The sequence below is a fragment of the Hemicordylus capensis genome, chromosome 1 (genome assembly GCF_027244095.1).
Source record: "Hemicordylus capensis ecotype Gifberg chromosome 1, rHemCap1.1.pri, whole genome shotgun sequence".
Classification (NCBI taxonomy): domain Eukaryota; kingdom Metazoa; phylum Chordata; class Lepidosauria; order Squamata; family Cordylidae; genus Hemicordylus; species Hemicordylus capensis.
In genome coordinates, this window is record NC_069657.1 from 264,637,871 (window position 1) to 264,654,893 (window position 17,023).

At 43.2% G+C, this 17,023-nt stretch overlaps 1 protein-coding gene across 3 annotated transcripts; it reads left to right on the forward strand.

Annotated features, from left to right (window-relative positions):
• The first annotated feature begins 103 nt into the window (after positions 1–103).
• Positions 104–15,517, forward strand: NPM1 (nucleophosmin 1). Of its 3 annotated transcripts, XM_053284874.1 has the most exons (13): positions 832–880; positions 1,131–1,226; positions 1,969–2,063; positions 3,278–3,357; positions 4,260–4,379; positions 5,705–5,798; positions 5,906–6,009; positions 7,054–7,139; positions 7,527–7,581; positions 10,834–10,917; positions 11,394–11,498; positions 13,318–13,392; positions 15,178–15,517. In XM_053284874.1, exons 3-13 carry the CDS (start codon positions 2,000–2,002, stop codon positions 15,214–15,216), a joined length of 906 nt encoding a protein of 301 aa, XP_053140849.1. In that variant the 5' UTR covers positions 832–880; positions 1,131–1,226; positions 1,969–1,999; the 3' UTR covers positions 15,217–15,517. The 3 variants fall into 3 exon arrangements, with proteins under 3 accessions (XP_053140850.1, XP_053140849.1, XP_053140851.1); XM_053284875.1 differs by lacking the exons at positions 832–880; positions 1,131–1,226; positions 1,969–2,063 and adding an exon at positions 104–178; XM_053284876.1 differs by lacking the exons at positions 1,131–1,226; positions 1,969–2,063.
• The last annotated feature ends 1,506 nt before the right edge of the window (positions 15,518–17,023 follow it).

A 17,023-nucleotide genomic window follows, 5' to 3' on the forward strand; every position in this document is an offset into this window, starting at 1 on the left:
AGCCTGTGAAAGCAGAAGCACCATGGTGATTGGGCAGTGGGGATTCCATATGCAGATAGGGAGGAGGAGCCTATGATGGTTAAGGTCAGTTGGAATGCAACTGTTCCTGGTTGGAAGATGTTCTTGATAGTAGAGGAGAGGAATCTATCTATACTAGCCGACCCTGCACAGAGCATCGGTGCGTTCTTTGGGGCCGGCAGTTACATCTCCCACCATCACCTTCTGCCCCAGTCTCTGCTTCTGGGCCCAAACGCCTCTCTTCCCCACCGTCACTTCCCCTCCATTTTCTTTCCCCCCTCCTGGGCCTTGCCTCCACAGCTGGGCGGGCCTGCTGCCGCCTCTGTCCTCCGCAGCCAGGCCATGCCCACCACCGCCTCTGGCCTCCATGGCCAGGCCAGGCCCACTGCCTCTGTCCTCTGTGGCTGGGCTGGGCCCACCGCCACCTCCTGCCTCTGCGCCCGGGCTGGGCCCGCCGCCGCCGCCTCTGTCCTCTGTGGCTGGCTGGGCCGGGCCCGCCACCACCAGCCTCCGCAACTGGCTTGGCCCACCACCGGCCTTTGCAGCCGGGCCGGCCTGCCGCTGCCGGCCTCCACAGCCAGGCCCACTGCCACCGCTGGCCTCCACGGCCAGGCCTGGCCTGCTGCCACCACTGGCTTCCACCATGGCTGGGCCAGGCCCGCCACCGCTATTGGCCTACGCCTCAGCCAATCAGGTGCATCCACCGCAGGAGTGGGGCTTGGGTGTGGGTGAGGAGGCCTCTGGGGATAGGGGGCTGCAGCTTGTTTAATAGGCACCAGCAATGCTGCAGCCGCAACCAAGACGGGTGAGGGGAATGGAAGCAACCAGATGGAGGAGGAGGAGCAGCAGGAGTGTGGCTCAGGTGAGGGTGGAAAGAGATCTCTAAGGTGAGGGGGGCAGTGGCAGGGGGTCAGGAGAGCAATCAAGGCCTAGTGCACAGATGCTCTGACTGCCTGCGTTAAACTGCTTAAGTGTCTTTAACACAACCTGTTGTGTTTGGCATCCAGCTTGATTGTTAAGAGTTCATTTTGGCCTGTATTGTTCTGACTCCTGTTTTGGCGAGAAACATGGGTCACTAACGCTTTAGTAATACATGGCTTTTCATTCCTCAGCTTTTGTTCATTTAACATATTCCACTGTTATTGGCAAAGGACTTATGTCTGTTCTTGGTCGCTCCAGGGCGTTGCGTTCTGGACCATTCCTGGCTGGTAAGGGGTTGGTAACAGTATAATACTGTGTAAGATTTCAGTTCTAAAATATTGTTCTCGAGGGCTTCCGAATCCAAGACCTCCTACTATCTTTGGGATCTAGATCTACTTTGATTTTTAAGAGGCCCTTCTGTCCCGGCATTCCAGCTGTTTGTGGTGGGGGTGCTGTGTGGGGCGGGAGACGCTGTTGATTTGATAGGTCCCCGCGGATTCCTTCCTGGGGAGGTCTGTAGACAGATTACTTGCCTTCATTTGGGACAAGCTCCATGAATGTAAACTTGAGGAGCCTTTGCGAAAATAAATGCAGGGAAAAAACCCACCGGGCGGGCCACCGTTTTAGACGCGGCGCGCTGTGCCCCACCCCCACCTTCTCGATCTTTCGAGCTTTGTGAAGCCTTACAGGAAGTCTTTTACAATGTGAGAACACTCGCATTGGAGAGCGCACGCGCGAAACGCGAAGGCTACTTCCGTTAGAAGAAACCCAACCGCGTGCGCCACTCAAACCTCGCTGTGTGAGGCGCACGCTCGAGCATTCTCCAGTAGGACTTGGAGAAAAGGAGTGGGCGGCCGCTAACGGCCAGGGACGGTTCTCGCGAGATCTGCCAATCTATATAGCCGGCCGAAGGGGAGGAGGCGGGCTCTTTCCGTGTGCGCCTTATTCCGTCCGCTGTACAGGCGCCGTCGTACCTGATTTCCTTTCCTTTCCCCCCCTTCCCGTCCCCGCGGCAACCTTCTCGAGAAGCCGACGACGAAGGAGGAAGAGCAGCAGCAACATGGAGGACAGCAGCATGGACATGGACAACATGGGCTCCCTGCGGCCGCAGACCTTCCTCTTCGGTAACCCAGCCCAGAGGGCGCTCGCGCGCGTGCCTTCCCGCCGTGTGGCGAACTCCTTCCCAGCTGCTCTTTCCACTCCCCCCGCCCGGTCCATTCCCGCTACCCGCCGAGGGGTGGGGGTGGGGAAGCGCCTGGAAGTGGGGCTCTGCTGGGCCTTCCCACGTGGCGTCGGCTTCGCGGTTGACGTCGCCTTGACCTTGGTCGGGAAGGCTGCAGCGGCTACAGCCTCTGAAGAGGGAGGGAAGGATTGCGGGGAGACTGATGTGTGGGCACGGAGAGCATCTTTTGTCCTCTTGCTTTGCATCGACTGAGTGACGCCGCGGCCTTGGAGTCGGGCCCACCAGTTTCTGGTGATGCTTTCCCCCGTCACGTGGCTGGGGAGGGGGAATTGGGCCTGCCTCGCTTTCCAGCGCCTGCCTTTTATTTTTCCCACGTGTTCTCTTTAGGGCGCAGATATAGGGAGGCAAGAGCTCAGTTCTTGATCCGAGCAGTGTTGGGATTGCATGTAGGCCGTGTATGTTGTTTTTTTAAAAAAATTGCATTCGGAAGAGATGTGCTAGCCTAGTTTTCTCCCTGACCTGCTCTTTTTCTCTGTGCAGGGTCTTTAATATGGAAGAGTAGTTAATCATGTGAGCCCCCCAGGTGCAATCTGAAGAAACCCAAGACACAGGTTGAGCTAATGAGAACTAGGCCAAGGAGAGGCTTGTTGGGGAAAGCTGCCATGAAGATAGTATTACAATAGAACTGAGCAAGGAGTGATGACCATGTGCTTAAGTAGGCGGATCATGGTTCTCCTGTAAGATGTAGATGAGTGTAACCAGTAGCTGACAAGTCAGTCCTTATGACCTGCAGGTATGTAGTGGTACTATTGCATGCTCTTGGTTGCTAACCCTGAAACAGTAGTAGTCACAGCTTTTAAGAAGATGTATGTATGTGACGGTTCCACACTCAAGGGTTTCTTTGGCCCTCTTGCTTTGTTTCAAAGGCTTTGGTAAGTTACAACATGGATATAAACATTTCTGAAATACAGGTAGGTGTAGAAACAAATCAAGGTATCTCAGTTCAACTTTTCTGTTGGTCTAGAAATCGACACTAAATTGGTTCCAGATTTGGCCTGTGAAGAGGGCTGGTTTTTATTTTGATAAAACTTGCACTCGACGTGGCAAAAAATCTACCTGCTGTATGACTGCATAATATGTATGTTCTCTTTTTAGGTTGTGAATTAAAGGCAGACAAGGACTATCATTTCAAGGTGAATGATGAAGAAAATGAACATCAGCTCTCTTTAAGAACGGTAAGTGCTGTTTCTCAGATGATACTGAATCATTGCACCAAATACAAATTATGAAGTCTAGGTCGTGTAGAGCTAGGGTCTAGGGCCAGTTACAACTTAAAAATGTATTTGGTTATGGGTTCACTATGTGGTCACTGGTCACCTTGAATGGCGCAATGGGGAAATGCTTGACTAACAAGGAGAAGGTTGCCAGTTCGAATCCCTGCTGGTACTATATCGGGCAGTGGCGATATAGGAAGATGCTGAAAGGCATCATCTCACACTGCCGTGGGAGGAGGCAATGGTAAATCCCTCCTGTATTCTACCAAAGAAAACCACAGGGCTCTGTGTGTGCCTGGAATCTAAAGTAACTTGATACACTTTACCTTTATGTGGCCACTAGAGACCTTGCCAAGGCATTGGCAGGCTTTTTTTACATGACTGCTGTATCCCTTCTACTGGAGATCAAACAATAGTAGCAAAAACAGTCAGATCCCCTCCCTGCCCAAGACTGCTTGAGGAACTCTGTCCAAGCAGTGAACTCAGTGCAGCCTCTGATATCATGGCAGCCAGGTATGGCATAGCCCTCCTAGTCTGTTGTTGTACAGTGGCACAGTACTTACTTTGTGGCTACACCTACCACTGAAAACCCCTTTGGAGATGCTTGCATTTGCTTGTGCAATACAACAATGAAATTTGTATATAATAAAACTACATAGCACTCTAAACTATTGCCCCACTAAGTCAGTTTCCCTTCAGGGGGAACTCCTTCCCCTCTTGTGTGATATGTCTAGCTTGGCCACTCTTAGTAATAGGCAGATGTACCAATAGATTCTGTTTCTGTTTAGTGTCCAGATGAATATACATGGAAAGTAAATAGTAAATCTTAGTAGTTTTACTTTTCTAACCTTGTATTGATGTAGGTTAGTTTAGGAGCTGGTGCAAAAGATGAATTGCATGTTGTCGAAGCTGAAGCATTGGACTACGAAGGCAACCAGATTACTGTTACGCTGGCATCCTTGAAGATGTCGGTGCAGCCTACGGTAAGCATATTCTCCAGTAAGAAGCATTAGTTGTTACTTGTCTCCTAGATGTACTCTTACATGATATATTTTGGTTCTACTATGACGTTATGAACAGTGTAACATATTGGGTATTAATGGGATGGGGCTGTAAATCAGCCTTGGAGCATTTGCTTTGCATGCAGAAAGTCCCAGGTTCAATCTCTGGCATCTCTAGGTAGGGTTGGGAAACCCTGTGCCTGAAATCTTGGAGAGCGACTTCCAGTAGACACTACTGAGCTAGATGGGCCAATGGTCTGACTCTGTGTAAGGCAGTTTTTATGTTCCTAACATAATCCTGGGCAAATTGGGCAGCTTCCAAGTTGTAATTAACTTTTTTCAAGTGATTATCCATGGTATGTGAGAGTCTCTTGCACATTTCACCCAGTTCTTAAACGGAAGTAAAATGAAACAGATATACATAATCCAAATCAAAAATAAGATGATTCATTCACCTCATTGGTTTGAATTTGAATTGCACAATTAATTAACCAGTTGAAAGCAAGATGAAAACTCTTTAGCTTTGATACCATTTTTAGCAAACATAAAACAGTGACTAACTTCTTTTCTTGAGTTGGGGTTGTTGGAAGTGTTTGTACATAAACACTATTGTGTGTTGTATAAAACTCAAATATCTGCAACCATAAATATGTTCCCGTCTCTTTCACCAGTATCTGAGACCCCAAAGAGATCAGGCAGTGGATGAATGGAAACTCCACTGAATCTCCTCAGTCGTAAATTCAGTAGTCACCATCTCAGCCCTAGCATCCCACCTGTAATTTAGCTTGTCATTTGTCACTATTTGTGAAGTGTTTGGAATGGTAAAACAGGCCTGTTCTTGGAGCTGGAGAAACAGAGCAGACTTGGAGAACTTTGGAAAAGCAGCGAGAAATGCTTTAAATAAATAAAATCCACTGGAAGTAATGTAGACTAGCATGCAGAGATACCATAAACTGTTTGTTCTATGCAGTAGGTCCTAATCTTGGGCAGATTAACACCATCCTCCCTTTTCCAGTGTTAAGAGACCATGACATAATGCTTATGTCCTGTAGTTAATAAGTGGATGTATCTAAGGTTGTTTTGTTCTGTATGCAGTCTGATAGATTTGGGATTGATTCTAACCCAGTCAGGCCTGCTATACCGAATCTAGTCAACATTTTCAATCTAGCCTGTAAAGTCTGTTATGGTCTATTTGCATTCATGAGTTCACTGTCTACAGGTTCCCCACCCCACCCTCCGGCTCAGTGGGTTCAGCTGTACTTTGTGTTTGATATAAAATGTTCCAACTATATTTCACTTTTATTTAGGTTTCATTAGGTGGCTTTGAAATCACACCACCCGTAATTCTCAGGTTGAAAAGTGGCTCAGGGCCTGTATATGTCAGTGGTCAACATCTCGTAGGTATGGAAATTTCAATTTACGCAATAATTTGGTAAAATGAATTGGTTTGTAACTTCTTGATAGTTGAAAGATTTGGTCATTGTCTTGTGTTATCCCAATTATTTTAGCATTGGAAGAAGAGCCAGAATCTGAAGATGAGGATGAGGACATGAAGATACTAAAAAATACTGGGAAAAGGGCCTCAAATGTGGCATTGACTAAAGTTCCACAGGTAAGCTTGCAAAAATGGTGGAAATGTGGCTGTCAGCAGTTGGACTTGCCAAAGAATGGCAGAAGCGTTATGTGACTGACTCAGATAACACAGGAAGATGCATGTAGCCCTACTGGCGGTCAGGAGCTGGAGAGAGAGATGGAATTGCCCTCTAGCACCAAAGTGAGCAGTTTCAGCATGACTGTGCTCCACACTTGTAGGGAAAGAGGGATGCATATGGCTGACAGGGTGGGAAGAGGTGTGGCCAGGAAGAAGACAGATGACAGCCCATGTAATGGTAACCCAGCTGCAGTAGGTTATTCAAAGCAGCACAGCTGTGCTGAGGAGTAGGAGGTTGTGTCTTGATTGGCTCATCAGAAGGAGCAAGGCTAAGCAGAGAGAGCACTAGAGGGAGATGGGTGATCAAACTCCCTTTCCTCCACTCTGAGTCATGGAAGGGATTGCAAGCCTGGGAAGCAAGTAACGGTCAATGACCAGTCAACATACACACCAAAATATAAATCAGCATAAAACAAAACAAAATCAAAACAGGAAACCTTGATAATACCGCATTAGGTTATGCAAAGATCTTAGTTACAGCTAAATTGTTCCCATCTCAGTTTACAGGCTGCTACACAGAATCTTGCTGTGACAACTGCATGTTGATTTGGCAAAAGATAGGAGATGTAATACTCTTCTGATTGACCAGGCCTATTTTTTACAAGCCTGGGAAGCAACTAGGGGAACTCCTATGTGCTCTAGTCCTGGGACATTGCAGGACAGTGGCATAAGTTGTATCTACAAGGAACAAGGCACATGCTTAAATAAGCTATCAAACATGCACTCTTAAGTTGCTTGACTTAAGTGTCCTATCCTACATGGCTTGCAAAAGAAACTTTACATACTTGCTCTGTGAATCCAGACTATGAATGAAATAGATCTGACCTTTGGATATAAACTAGATGTGTGCAAAAAGGCAGGTACATATTTTAACTTTAGTTTATAGCCCAGGTATTTACTCTTGGCACATGTATATCAACTTGATTTGCATATGGTATTTTAAAGAAAAAAGCAAAGCTGTCGGAGGAAGATGACGATGATGAAGATGACGACGATGAAGAAGAAGATGATGACGACGATGAAGATGATGAGTATGTGACTTTCAAAACCTATGTAGAACCTGTGGCAGTTGTTTGAGTGACATGATTATTAACTGCATTAAATACCAGTTTCAGAGCCAGAAGGTGCAATACTGAAAAACTTGCCTAACTTCTAGGGGAATTCATTTAAGTGCAGTCCTTTGTGCTTTTAAAGCTTTATAATAATTTAAGAGGCTAAATGAATCTTGTTAAAATGTTACTGGTATTAACATGACAGTTCATTATTCACAGGTTAAAGGTTTGAAATAAAGCAACCACTGATGCTTTCCTTGAGAATCTAAATTTACTTCTAAATAATATAAATATTGTTGAAGACATTCAACATTTTAAAATTGCCAGACTTATGGAAATTTATGTTAACTAGAGTTTTAATTATAGTGATGACGAGGATGTGGATGAGGAAGAGGAAGAACAGAAGACTCCAGCAAAAAAAGTGAGTTTATATAGAACATTCTGATTTACAAACTGCTCTGTATGTTTGATCTCACATTTAGCTGTTAAAATTGCAATGGGTAGTGGGCTTATGTGTTTGCATGACGTTTGTATTTGAAAATGACCACACAGAGTATCCTAGCATAATAGATTATCAAAAGCTGCATATCTAGAAAAAATAAAAGATTGATGCTGCATGCTTCTTCTTGGCTGATTATAACAGGAATTCTTCAACCTGTATAAATGGGTCTATGATGGGCAATAAACCTCAGTTTTTTGTGGCCCCCAAATCAACTATAGGCCTGCTTCAGTTTGAAAAGTGCATCTTTCTAGCACCTTGATTCCTAGAGGAATTTAAAAATGTGTGACTGCCACAAAAATAAAGGAGATAAAGGCAAGTACAGCAATTTAATTGTGTTGCAACCCTTATTGAGCGTCTAAGTGAATTGTCTCACGGTTTTTGAGCTTGGTGGCAATAGTTGAACAAGCATTTTGTAGATTCTGTCTGCAATGTTAAGGAAAATGCCATGCGGATTGCTATCTGCCACTGACTACATGCCAAAATGTTAGATTTATTTTTCAACAATTTAAGTGGAATCATCTTGCTATCTGAGCATGCCTCTACTGCCTTTGCTTACCTAAGGCTTTATTTAATTCTGTGTATAAAATAGGGCTTCTGAAATTGAAGGAGGATTTCATGGGCCTGTGCTAGTATATTTGTATCAATCACAGTGTGAATCTATGAAAATCTTAATATGGCAAGCACTGTTCCTGCCTCAAGAGAACTGCCTTAATCGATTTACGGAATGGTGCTACTGCATTTCACTTCTTTCCTCTTCTGTGCGCCTTCTCCCCTGGCCAAATGCTGGCTGTGAAATATTACAGGAATCTCATGTTCTTCAACTGTATACCATAGTACTCCAAAAGCCATAGCAGTTGTGGTACTAGTCTTAGAAAGTTCCATCTTGTCTGGGTTACTTGTGGCAAACAAATCGTTTCCAGGAAGCTCCTTGCTGATATGGCTGTGTACACGGGCATCATCGCCTATGACTCTTTTGTCTTTTTAAAAGAGTATTTTGACTCCTTGGGGTTTGAAAGGAGATAGGCTGTGCATGTAATAATTAACTTGGTTTATTTTATTTATTTATTACTTTTGTACACCACCCTAAACTTTTGTCTCTGGGCGGTTAACTATAGTATAAAACAAGTTAAAATATATACAAAAACTTAAAACAATTTAACAATTTAAAATCAAACCACGAATTAAAACTTTAAAAATTTAAAGAACAGAAAAAGCTTGGGTGAAGAGGTGGGTTTTCAAATGCTTTCTAAAAATTGTCAGAGATGGGGAGGATCGTATATCAGTAGAGAGCGCATTCCACAGTCTTGGGGCAGCAACCGAGAAAGCCCGTCCCCGTGTGGCCACCAGCTGAGCTGACGGCAACTGGAGACGGACCTCTCCAGACAACCTCAATGAGCAGTGGGGATCATAATAAAGAAGACGTTCTCTTTGATACCCAGGGCCTAAGCCATGACAAGCACTTCGTATTTTGCCTGGAAACCTATTGGCAGCCACTGGTTTATAAGTGAACTTTGATGTTGCCTCTGCCAGCCTGGCTTAAACTGCCATTTGCCTCATTCGTAGCACTCACTCTCCATGGTACCTGACTCATGCATAAGCCTTCAAGGGCTTTGGAGTGCAAGATGGTCTCCCTTGCTCTGGTACTGTTCCATTCCTGCTTTCCTATCTGCATTATAAAGCTAAAATTCACTTGGCTTTGAAGATAGAAAAATCTTCAGATTATTTGCAGGGGATCAATGTCTACTTGAGCCCCTTGAAAGGTGGATGTTACAGCTTTGGGCTTGAAAGCTGGATGTAACAAAGGTTTGCTTTATGCCTTCAAATAATGAAATCTTATGCTGTGGGAGAAGTTACATCATGAAATTTCTTCCCTGGATTTTACATCATTTGACATCTTGGAGCCTAGTTAAGATTGCGCATTATTGTACAAATGTGCGGTTGCATACTGAAACACTAGGTGTCACTGTGGTTTAAAGATTTAAAATGGTCTAGGAATCTTGAAACTGAAGCATCAAGTTTTAGATGAGGGTTTATAATTTCCATTGAGGATTAATTCACCACATTTGTATAATTTGTAGAAAATCGGAGATGTAAAAAATCCGATCCAAATTTTGGGGAATTTGGTTAGAAACATGATAGAGAAATAAATATACTGTCAACATGTTTATTGCCAGTATCGCCAGAGTATAGCTTGGCTTCACTGGATAAAACTAGCTCAGAATAGGAAAAAATGGTTTCATAGATGTGACCTTAGGTATTTAAGTAAATGTGAATATTCGGGACTGAATTGTGACTATATTTGCGCCATTTGTATCCTGACCTCTGTTAATTTGTATTTAAAATATTTATATCTTGTCTCTCCAGTACAGCGGCTAAACCACTGTAACCTAAAACCTAGTGGATACAGACAGCAGATAAAAACACTAATAAGCCCTTCTCTAAAGAGGGGCTTTAGAGGCCTTTCTTGAAGGGATTTAGAAGCGTAAGAGGGATTCTCTGTAAATAAATCAGGTCTGCTTAACCTTGGAGATGAAATTGTTTTCAGACTATTCTGTGTAAATTTGTGGAAGTCTCTCTAGAGCCTGTAAATGTTGATGAATATGAATAAAAATCAGCAGCATAGAGCACAGGTTCCCAATCATAACTAACGGCTCATCAATAGAACTCTGAGCTTACTTGCATTGCAGCCTGCTTGTTGGTTCCACTCTGGAGCTGGAATTGAAACTTTGTTTCAGTGTCCAGTGGCAAGACTTCTCTCTGCATTTTGTTATGACTTCCCACTGAAGTCATAACAAAATTCAGTGGGCAGAAATGCCTTTGCTGGGATTTTGTGTAATTTCATGTGACTGATAGTATGACAAACTCCAGAAGCCAGATAAGAGATGGTTATTGATTTATATGGCCAAGGGTATTGTAAAAACAAATCACACTTGAGCTTATTAGTTCCTATACCCCATGTTACCTCTGTAGTCTTGTGCTATGCAGAAATGTATTAAGTACTGAAAAATGTGATGCCTGGGTTTTTGGGCTCCTGAACATGTAGCTGATTACTGGAAAACTGAAAGTCAGATTGGACTGATGAGGTTTTTTTGTACCTTTACCTATATTGGTAGTGTTAAAAATTGCCTTTTATATTTATCTAACATGAGGCTATTCATACTCTAATTCTAGCCAGCCCGAGATTCTTCTGCAAAGAACACACCAAAATCAAACCAGAATGGAAAAGATTCTAAGCTGACTGCATCTAAAGCAAAAGTTAGTTTCTTTAACTACCATTCATAATTTGCTTCTAAAGTGGTTTAGAGTGATTTGAATGTGGATCGTTAGAGCTTTATGAATGCTTGAAATTGTGCTAATCTGGGGGGATTTGACTTATCCATTTAAAATAAAACTGATGTACTATGGGACATAAGAGCTAGAATTCACATTTATATGCTTGTCAGTACACCATGTGCTTTCAGAAGGGGAACTGTACTGCTGCAAGTTTGACAATACCATGCCTGGGGTGAGTTTTCGTACTTCACCCTTGTGTATTCTGAACAGTGTTGTGTTCACTCTACAAGTGCACTTCCCATCTGGTTGTGTGTATTTTGTGCTGCACACACAAATATGACTGTATATTGATGTGAATCTGTATTGGAAGTGTAGTCCTGGCAAAAGGTGGTAGAATTACCTGTCATCAAATACTGTTTTGTCATCTGTTGAGATATTAATGAGTTGATATGTTTCAGACTCCAGAGTCTCATAAAGAGAGGAAACCACAGACTCCAAAAACACCACCCAAACCCTTCTCTTTAGATGAGATTAAAGCAAAAATGCAGGCGAGCATACAAAAGGTATGTTAACTAGTCCATTGAATAGTTGAAACGTTTTTAGTAGCTTGCTTAACTGAAGTCACTTTTTTTTACTGCTGAACTCAGTGGTGGGGAATATTTCAGTCTCGTGTGTGAGAATTTGAGGTAAGATTTGGCAGAAATACTAATGGTAGGAATATCAAAGAAATTTGGTATCAAATGCTGGAAACTTTGAAGCTGGGGAAAAAACTCTTCCCTTTTTTCTGAAAAAGGAGAATTCTAATAAACAAAGGTATGTTTTATTATCTGCTCGAAAGCAGGTAATGGGTCTGAGTTATGTCTAAACTTGTGCAAGCAGGATGATTCTTGAACATGGGGCATTTCCCACCTCTCGTTTTAATTAGGTCCCTCAGCTGCTCCTAGAAAGTGCTTCTATCTTCTAGGGACTTGCCCCCTTACTGCAGACCCCCAAGCCACATACTGTGCAGTTCCTAAGTGGATTCCTCAGCCCTCAGGAATGGCTTTTCAGGGGGCTTGGGGCTGCAGTGGAAAGGATGAGATAGAAAAGATCCCTTGCGAGAGCACTTTGTTTCTTCATGCACTTTGGTGTGGAGAAAAAGTTGATAATGTAATAAAGGGCTTGCAGTAAAGTTGAATATTGACTCGAACTTTATAGCAGTAATACCATTCTACAGACTATAATTCTTTGCCCAATTAGAGAGACTTCTGAGTGGAGTATGTATAGGAACAGGTTGAAAGTGTTACTAACTGTAGATAATGAGCTGTCCTAAATCCATATACATACTCTTAATACATATATATATTCTCAAATAGTAACATAACTGAAGCTTATTTCTCTAATCAATTCTGAATGGTCCATAACGACTGATTCTGAAATATTTACTTTGAGCTTCATGGACTTTAGAAAATTGATTTAAATGAATTAAAAGAAGCGGCTTACATTAGATTGGATGTGTGCATTTTCAAACATCTGTTGTCTCACTTGATGCAGAAGATGGAGGAATCTGCAACAGGAGAGCTAAGAGAGTCAGGCTGTATTGCACAAAGGGATTCATGTTTGTGGGAGGGATGTGCTTTGCAAAATTCTAGTTCTGACCAAATTGTCACAACTTCTGAGAGTACTTGCTCCAACATTGGATGGCATCCAAACCTTCAGTGCATTGCCATGCTATTGATGAGACCTCCTCCTGCTTCTGAAGGAGAATTTGGTTCATGCAGGAGTTCTTTGCATAAGCGCAACTCCTTACACTTGCAAAAGGTGTTTCCATTGATGGCATGGTACGGTGTCAAAGGTTTGGATGTCACCCATTTAAGTTCTAGGTTTTGCATGTTTTGAAGAACTATAAAATTGTTAAAACAATTATTTTAAAACACTGCTTTACAAATATTTCAGTCATTCTGAAATATTGCATAACGTTTTGTCAGTCAGCTCTTTCCAGTTTTTCCACTGGATAAAAAGTATCAAGGGAAAATAGTTGCTTCTCCCCCACTCTCCCCTATTTCCCCACAACTTCATATCTCTACTTGGGAATCTTCTCAGCCTGAGAAAGAAAGAGGCCAGTTTACATTTTCCCTGTGAGAAAATTGTGTTGGTGCAACCAGGCACATAATTTTGGCTAGTAGTCTTGGTAGTTCAACTTTTATCTTAAACAGCCATTTGTTTTGGCTCTTTAAGCTTCGGTCAGAAGGTGCAGAACTTAGCCAGAATGTTTGCATGTGAATCAAAGGTAACTTTAATTTTTTTTTTAAAATGGCAGATTCTCTTAGAATACTGGTTACAATTTTTTCTGTTGGTTTTTATTAATTGTATGCTTGGCTTTTTCTTTTTTTTACACAATAGGGAGTTTCTCTTCCTAAAGTGGAAGCCAAGTTTGTGAATTACATTAAGAATTGTTTCAGGACAGAGGACCAGAAGGTAATGGAATTTACTACTACTTGATGATATAACTGCAGTTTCAGCACAATTGATGGCACTCTTCACAGTCATGTTATATATGTTTTAGAAATTAAGAGGGTTGCAAAGCACAATATCTAGGTTAAGTAAATGGGATAGTGGTTATTAGTTTAACCCACACAGAGCATCTGAATACTTGTATTTGATTGCTCCCCGCACCTCAGAGATCTCTCTACCCTTACCTGAGCCACACTCCTGCTCCTTCTCCTCCATCCCGTTGCTTCCATCCCCCTCACCTCTCTTGGTCGTGGCTGCAGCATTGCTGGCGCCTGTTGGCCAAGCTGCAACCCCCTATCCCCAGAGACCTCCTCACCCGAGTCCTGCTCCCGCTCGTCCCCACAGGAGCAGCAGCAACGATTGACCGGGCCCGTCCCTGTCCCTGTCAGGCCACGGACAGGCCCCAGGCCCGTCCCCTTCCTTCTTACTCTCCCCCTCCCTGAGTTAACAGATATTGTTCATTTTGTTTCCTCATCTAATTCACACAAAGGCAGTATCCTTCTCCTGAAGGGGCTCTTTCCTGCCTCATGATCCCAGACCCCTGCCCACTATCCTTTTATAAATAGATAGATAGATTCCTCTCCTCTACAATCTTCCGACCAGTAACAGTTGCATTCCAACTCTCTTTAAACATCACAGGCTCCTCCTCCCTATCTGCATATGGAATCCCCACTGCCCAATCACCATGGTGCCACAGGCTCCTCCCCATCTGCATATGGAATCTCCACTGCCCAGTCACCACGGTGCTTCTGCTTGCAAACTCTTGCAAGAGCTGCCATACATAAGATTAGCCACAGTTTTTATATATATGTTTTTAATCTGACTTTTTTTTTTAAATTAATTTTATTACTTGTATCTGTGTCATTGTTGTAAGCCGCCCTGAGCAGTATTGCACTGGAGGGGCAGGGTATAAATATTGTAAATAAATAAATAATATATATGGATAGGGAGGGAGGTTAACATTGTTTCATTTTTAGATGGTCACTAAACCTTTTCACTAAACCTAGTGTTTCTTCAGCACCATTTTGACAAAGTAAAATGGTGTTGTGGTTTTTTACTTCTGAACTTGGCTAGCCTACTCTTCAGTTTCCTTTTGCAGCAAAGAGAACTACTCCACTAGAACCTTTGGCAGTCTCGATGCTTTCCTTTCCCAAAATCAACCAAATTACTGTGTGAGGGCGTGCCAGAAGGTGGTGGTGGTGATGCTGGTATCAGGAAGCAAGTTGTATTGGGTTAGACCTTTACATCTTAAATTTCACTATCAAAATTCCTTTAATAAAATAGTTCTGCTTTTCTGCTTCACCCAAACAGATCAAAGCTGGGGGTGGGGGGATGCATGGGCTGTTGAAGGAGAATGTTTGAAAGCAGTTAATTCAGCTACTGAAGTGGATTTGGACATAAGGCAGGGCAGGCAGAGTTCAGACAGTATTTGCCTAACTAAGACACACCCTTCCCTTTGCTTTCTTTTAACTATGTTTTATAGGGTGTGAGCAGTCTTAAAAAGCAAAATACATTGAATAATTTTAATCTAAGTGTACAGAATACTGTAAGCATTTTTCAGAATTAGCACAGGCTTGGATTGTACCCATGGCCTATTAGTCATACATCCATTTTCAGTGGAGAATTCCATGTCCATAAATATCTTATTTAGACATTAGTTGAATATAATGTGTTCTAAATTACATTAAATATAGAACTATATTCATGAGGAAGATCTAAGCAGAACTAAATTTTGTTTGTATGTTTTAGGTTATTCAAGCACTCTGGCAGTGGAGGCAGACTCTGTAAGCAAGACTTAAATGGTTCCTTTTTAAGTTGAAGTCCTGTATGTTTAACCATTAATATCTGGCTGTCCTTTTTATAAATGCTAAAGCTTTCCCTACAAAGTCTGATTAATGTCGTCCAGGATGTTTTGCCAAGAATGTGTTGTCCAAAATGCCTGTTCAGTTTTTAAGACCAGGACTCACCCTTTGGTTAATTTCAAATATGTATGGAATGTTTTGATAATGCATAGTAGTGGTGGTCAGACAAATGAACATGGCGAGGAGACTAAATGTAAATGTGAAAATAAAATTTAGTATTTTAAGTAGTTTCTTTCTGCCTTTTAATGGTGTCAGATTCACCCTTTGTTCTATACAGGTTGCAGTACACCCCTGCATACAGTCTTGTTTAATCATCCACACTTTCCCAAGAACATGTGGTGGAATTTCTTTTTAAAATGTCTCTTCTTGCACTAATCCATTCACCTGATGATGGTTATGTGTTCTGGCACTTAAATGGATTGGCACAGAAGCGGACTATAATGCTGTGGATTTGGGCAGCATCCCATCTTGACTAAGCACCCTCGAAATCAGTGAAACAAGTTACTCATGACTAAGTCACATTAACTTTAGTGGGACTTGGTTGTGGCCATCTTAAATTGGTTGTTGCTGAAATTCACATAAATATAGCCTATTTCTTCTCACTCCTGTGTCCTTCAGTGTAAGCACTGGAGCTACTGTGTTAGCAGCTACCTGCATTAGTATATTTCAGCTGCTGCATATACATGTTAACTGTCAACATGGAAACTGCTGAGTTGCCTTGAGGGCAATGATCCCTTGCCCACTTAAAAGTCCTGCAGAGTACTGGTTCATATCTACAGTTCCATCGCCCATTGCTGTGGTTTTCAGGGCTACGGCAACCCTATTCACATGTTGAGTTCGTGCACATGAACAAAACTGCTGGCAGGAAGGCAGGCTCCTGCTCGCCTGACACATGATTGGTGTTGCAGCAAGAGGGAGTCAGAGGAGGCTGCTCTTGCCACCCGGCTCTGTGTGTGCGCAGGCTACCTGCAGCCCATGCACATATGCGACCCTGAACCTTGGGTTAAGGATGCACTTGGGCCCAAGTTAAAGCCTGGGGTAAATTCTTGGGCTTGGGGCTGAGGCAGTGCCAGGTTCTGGCTTGATCCTGGTGCTCCACACAGGCTGGGTTGTCCAAGCCTGGGCTTGGCTGCTCATGTGAACAGCCTCATTACGTCCAACACTTCTATAATGTGTAAACAAGTGCAGATATCCATGTTGCACTGAATGCAGGTACAGCAGTATACTTCCTATCTGTACAGTGCATTTGAAGGACTTGTACCCAGGTTCATTTTTAGAGCGCAAGTACAGTCATTCACACAAAAACCTCTACATACATAGACATCTGAATGCACGCAGAACATGATGTCTGGGCAGGGCTAGTGAGTAAGAACATAAGAACAGCCCTGCTGGATCAGGCCCAAGGCCCATCTAGTCCAGCATCCTGTTTCACACAGTGGCCCACCAGATGCTGCTGGAAGCCACAGGCAGGAGTTGAGGGCGTGCCCTCTCCTTTGCCATTACTCCCCTGCAACTGGTTCTCAGAGCCATCCTGCCTTTTGAGACTGGAGGTGACCCACAGCACTCCGACTAGTAGCCATTGATGGACCTCTTCTTCATGAAGTTATCCAAACCCCTCTTAAAGCTGTCCAGGTTGTTGGCTGTCACTACATCCTGTGGCAGAGAGTTCCACAAGTGGATCACACGTTGTGTGAAAAAGTACTTCTGTTTGTTGGTCCTAGACCTGGCAATCA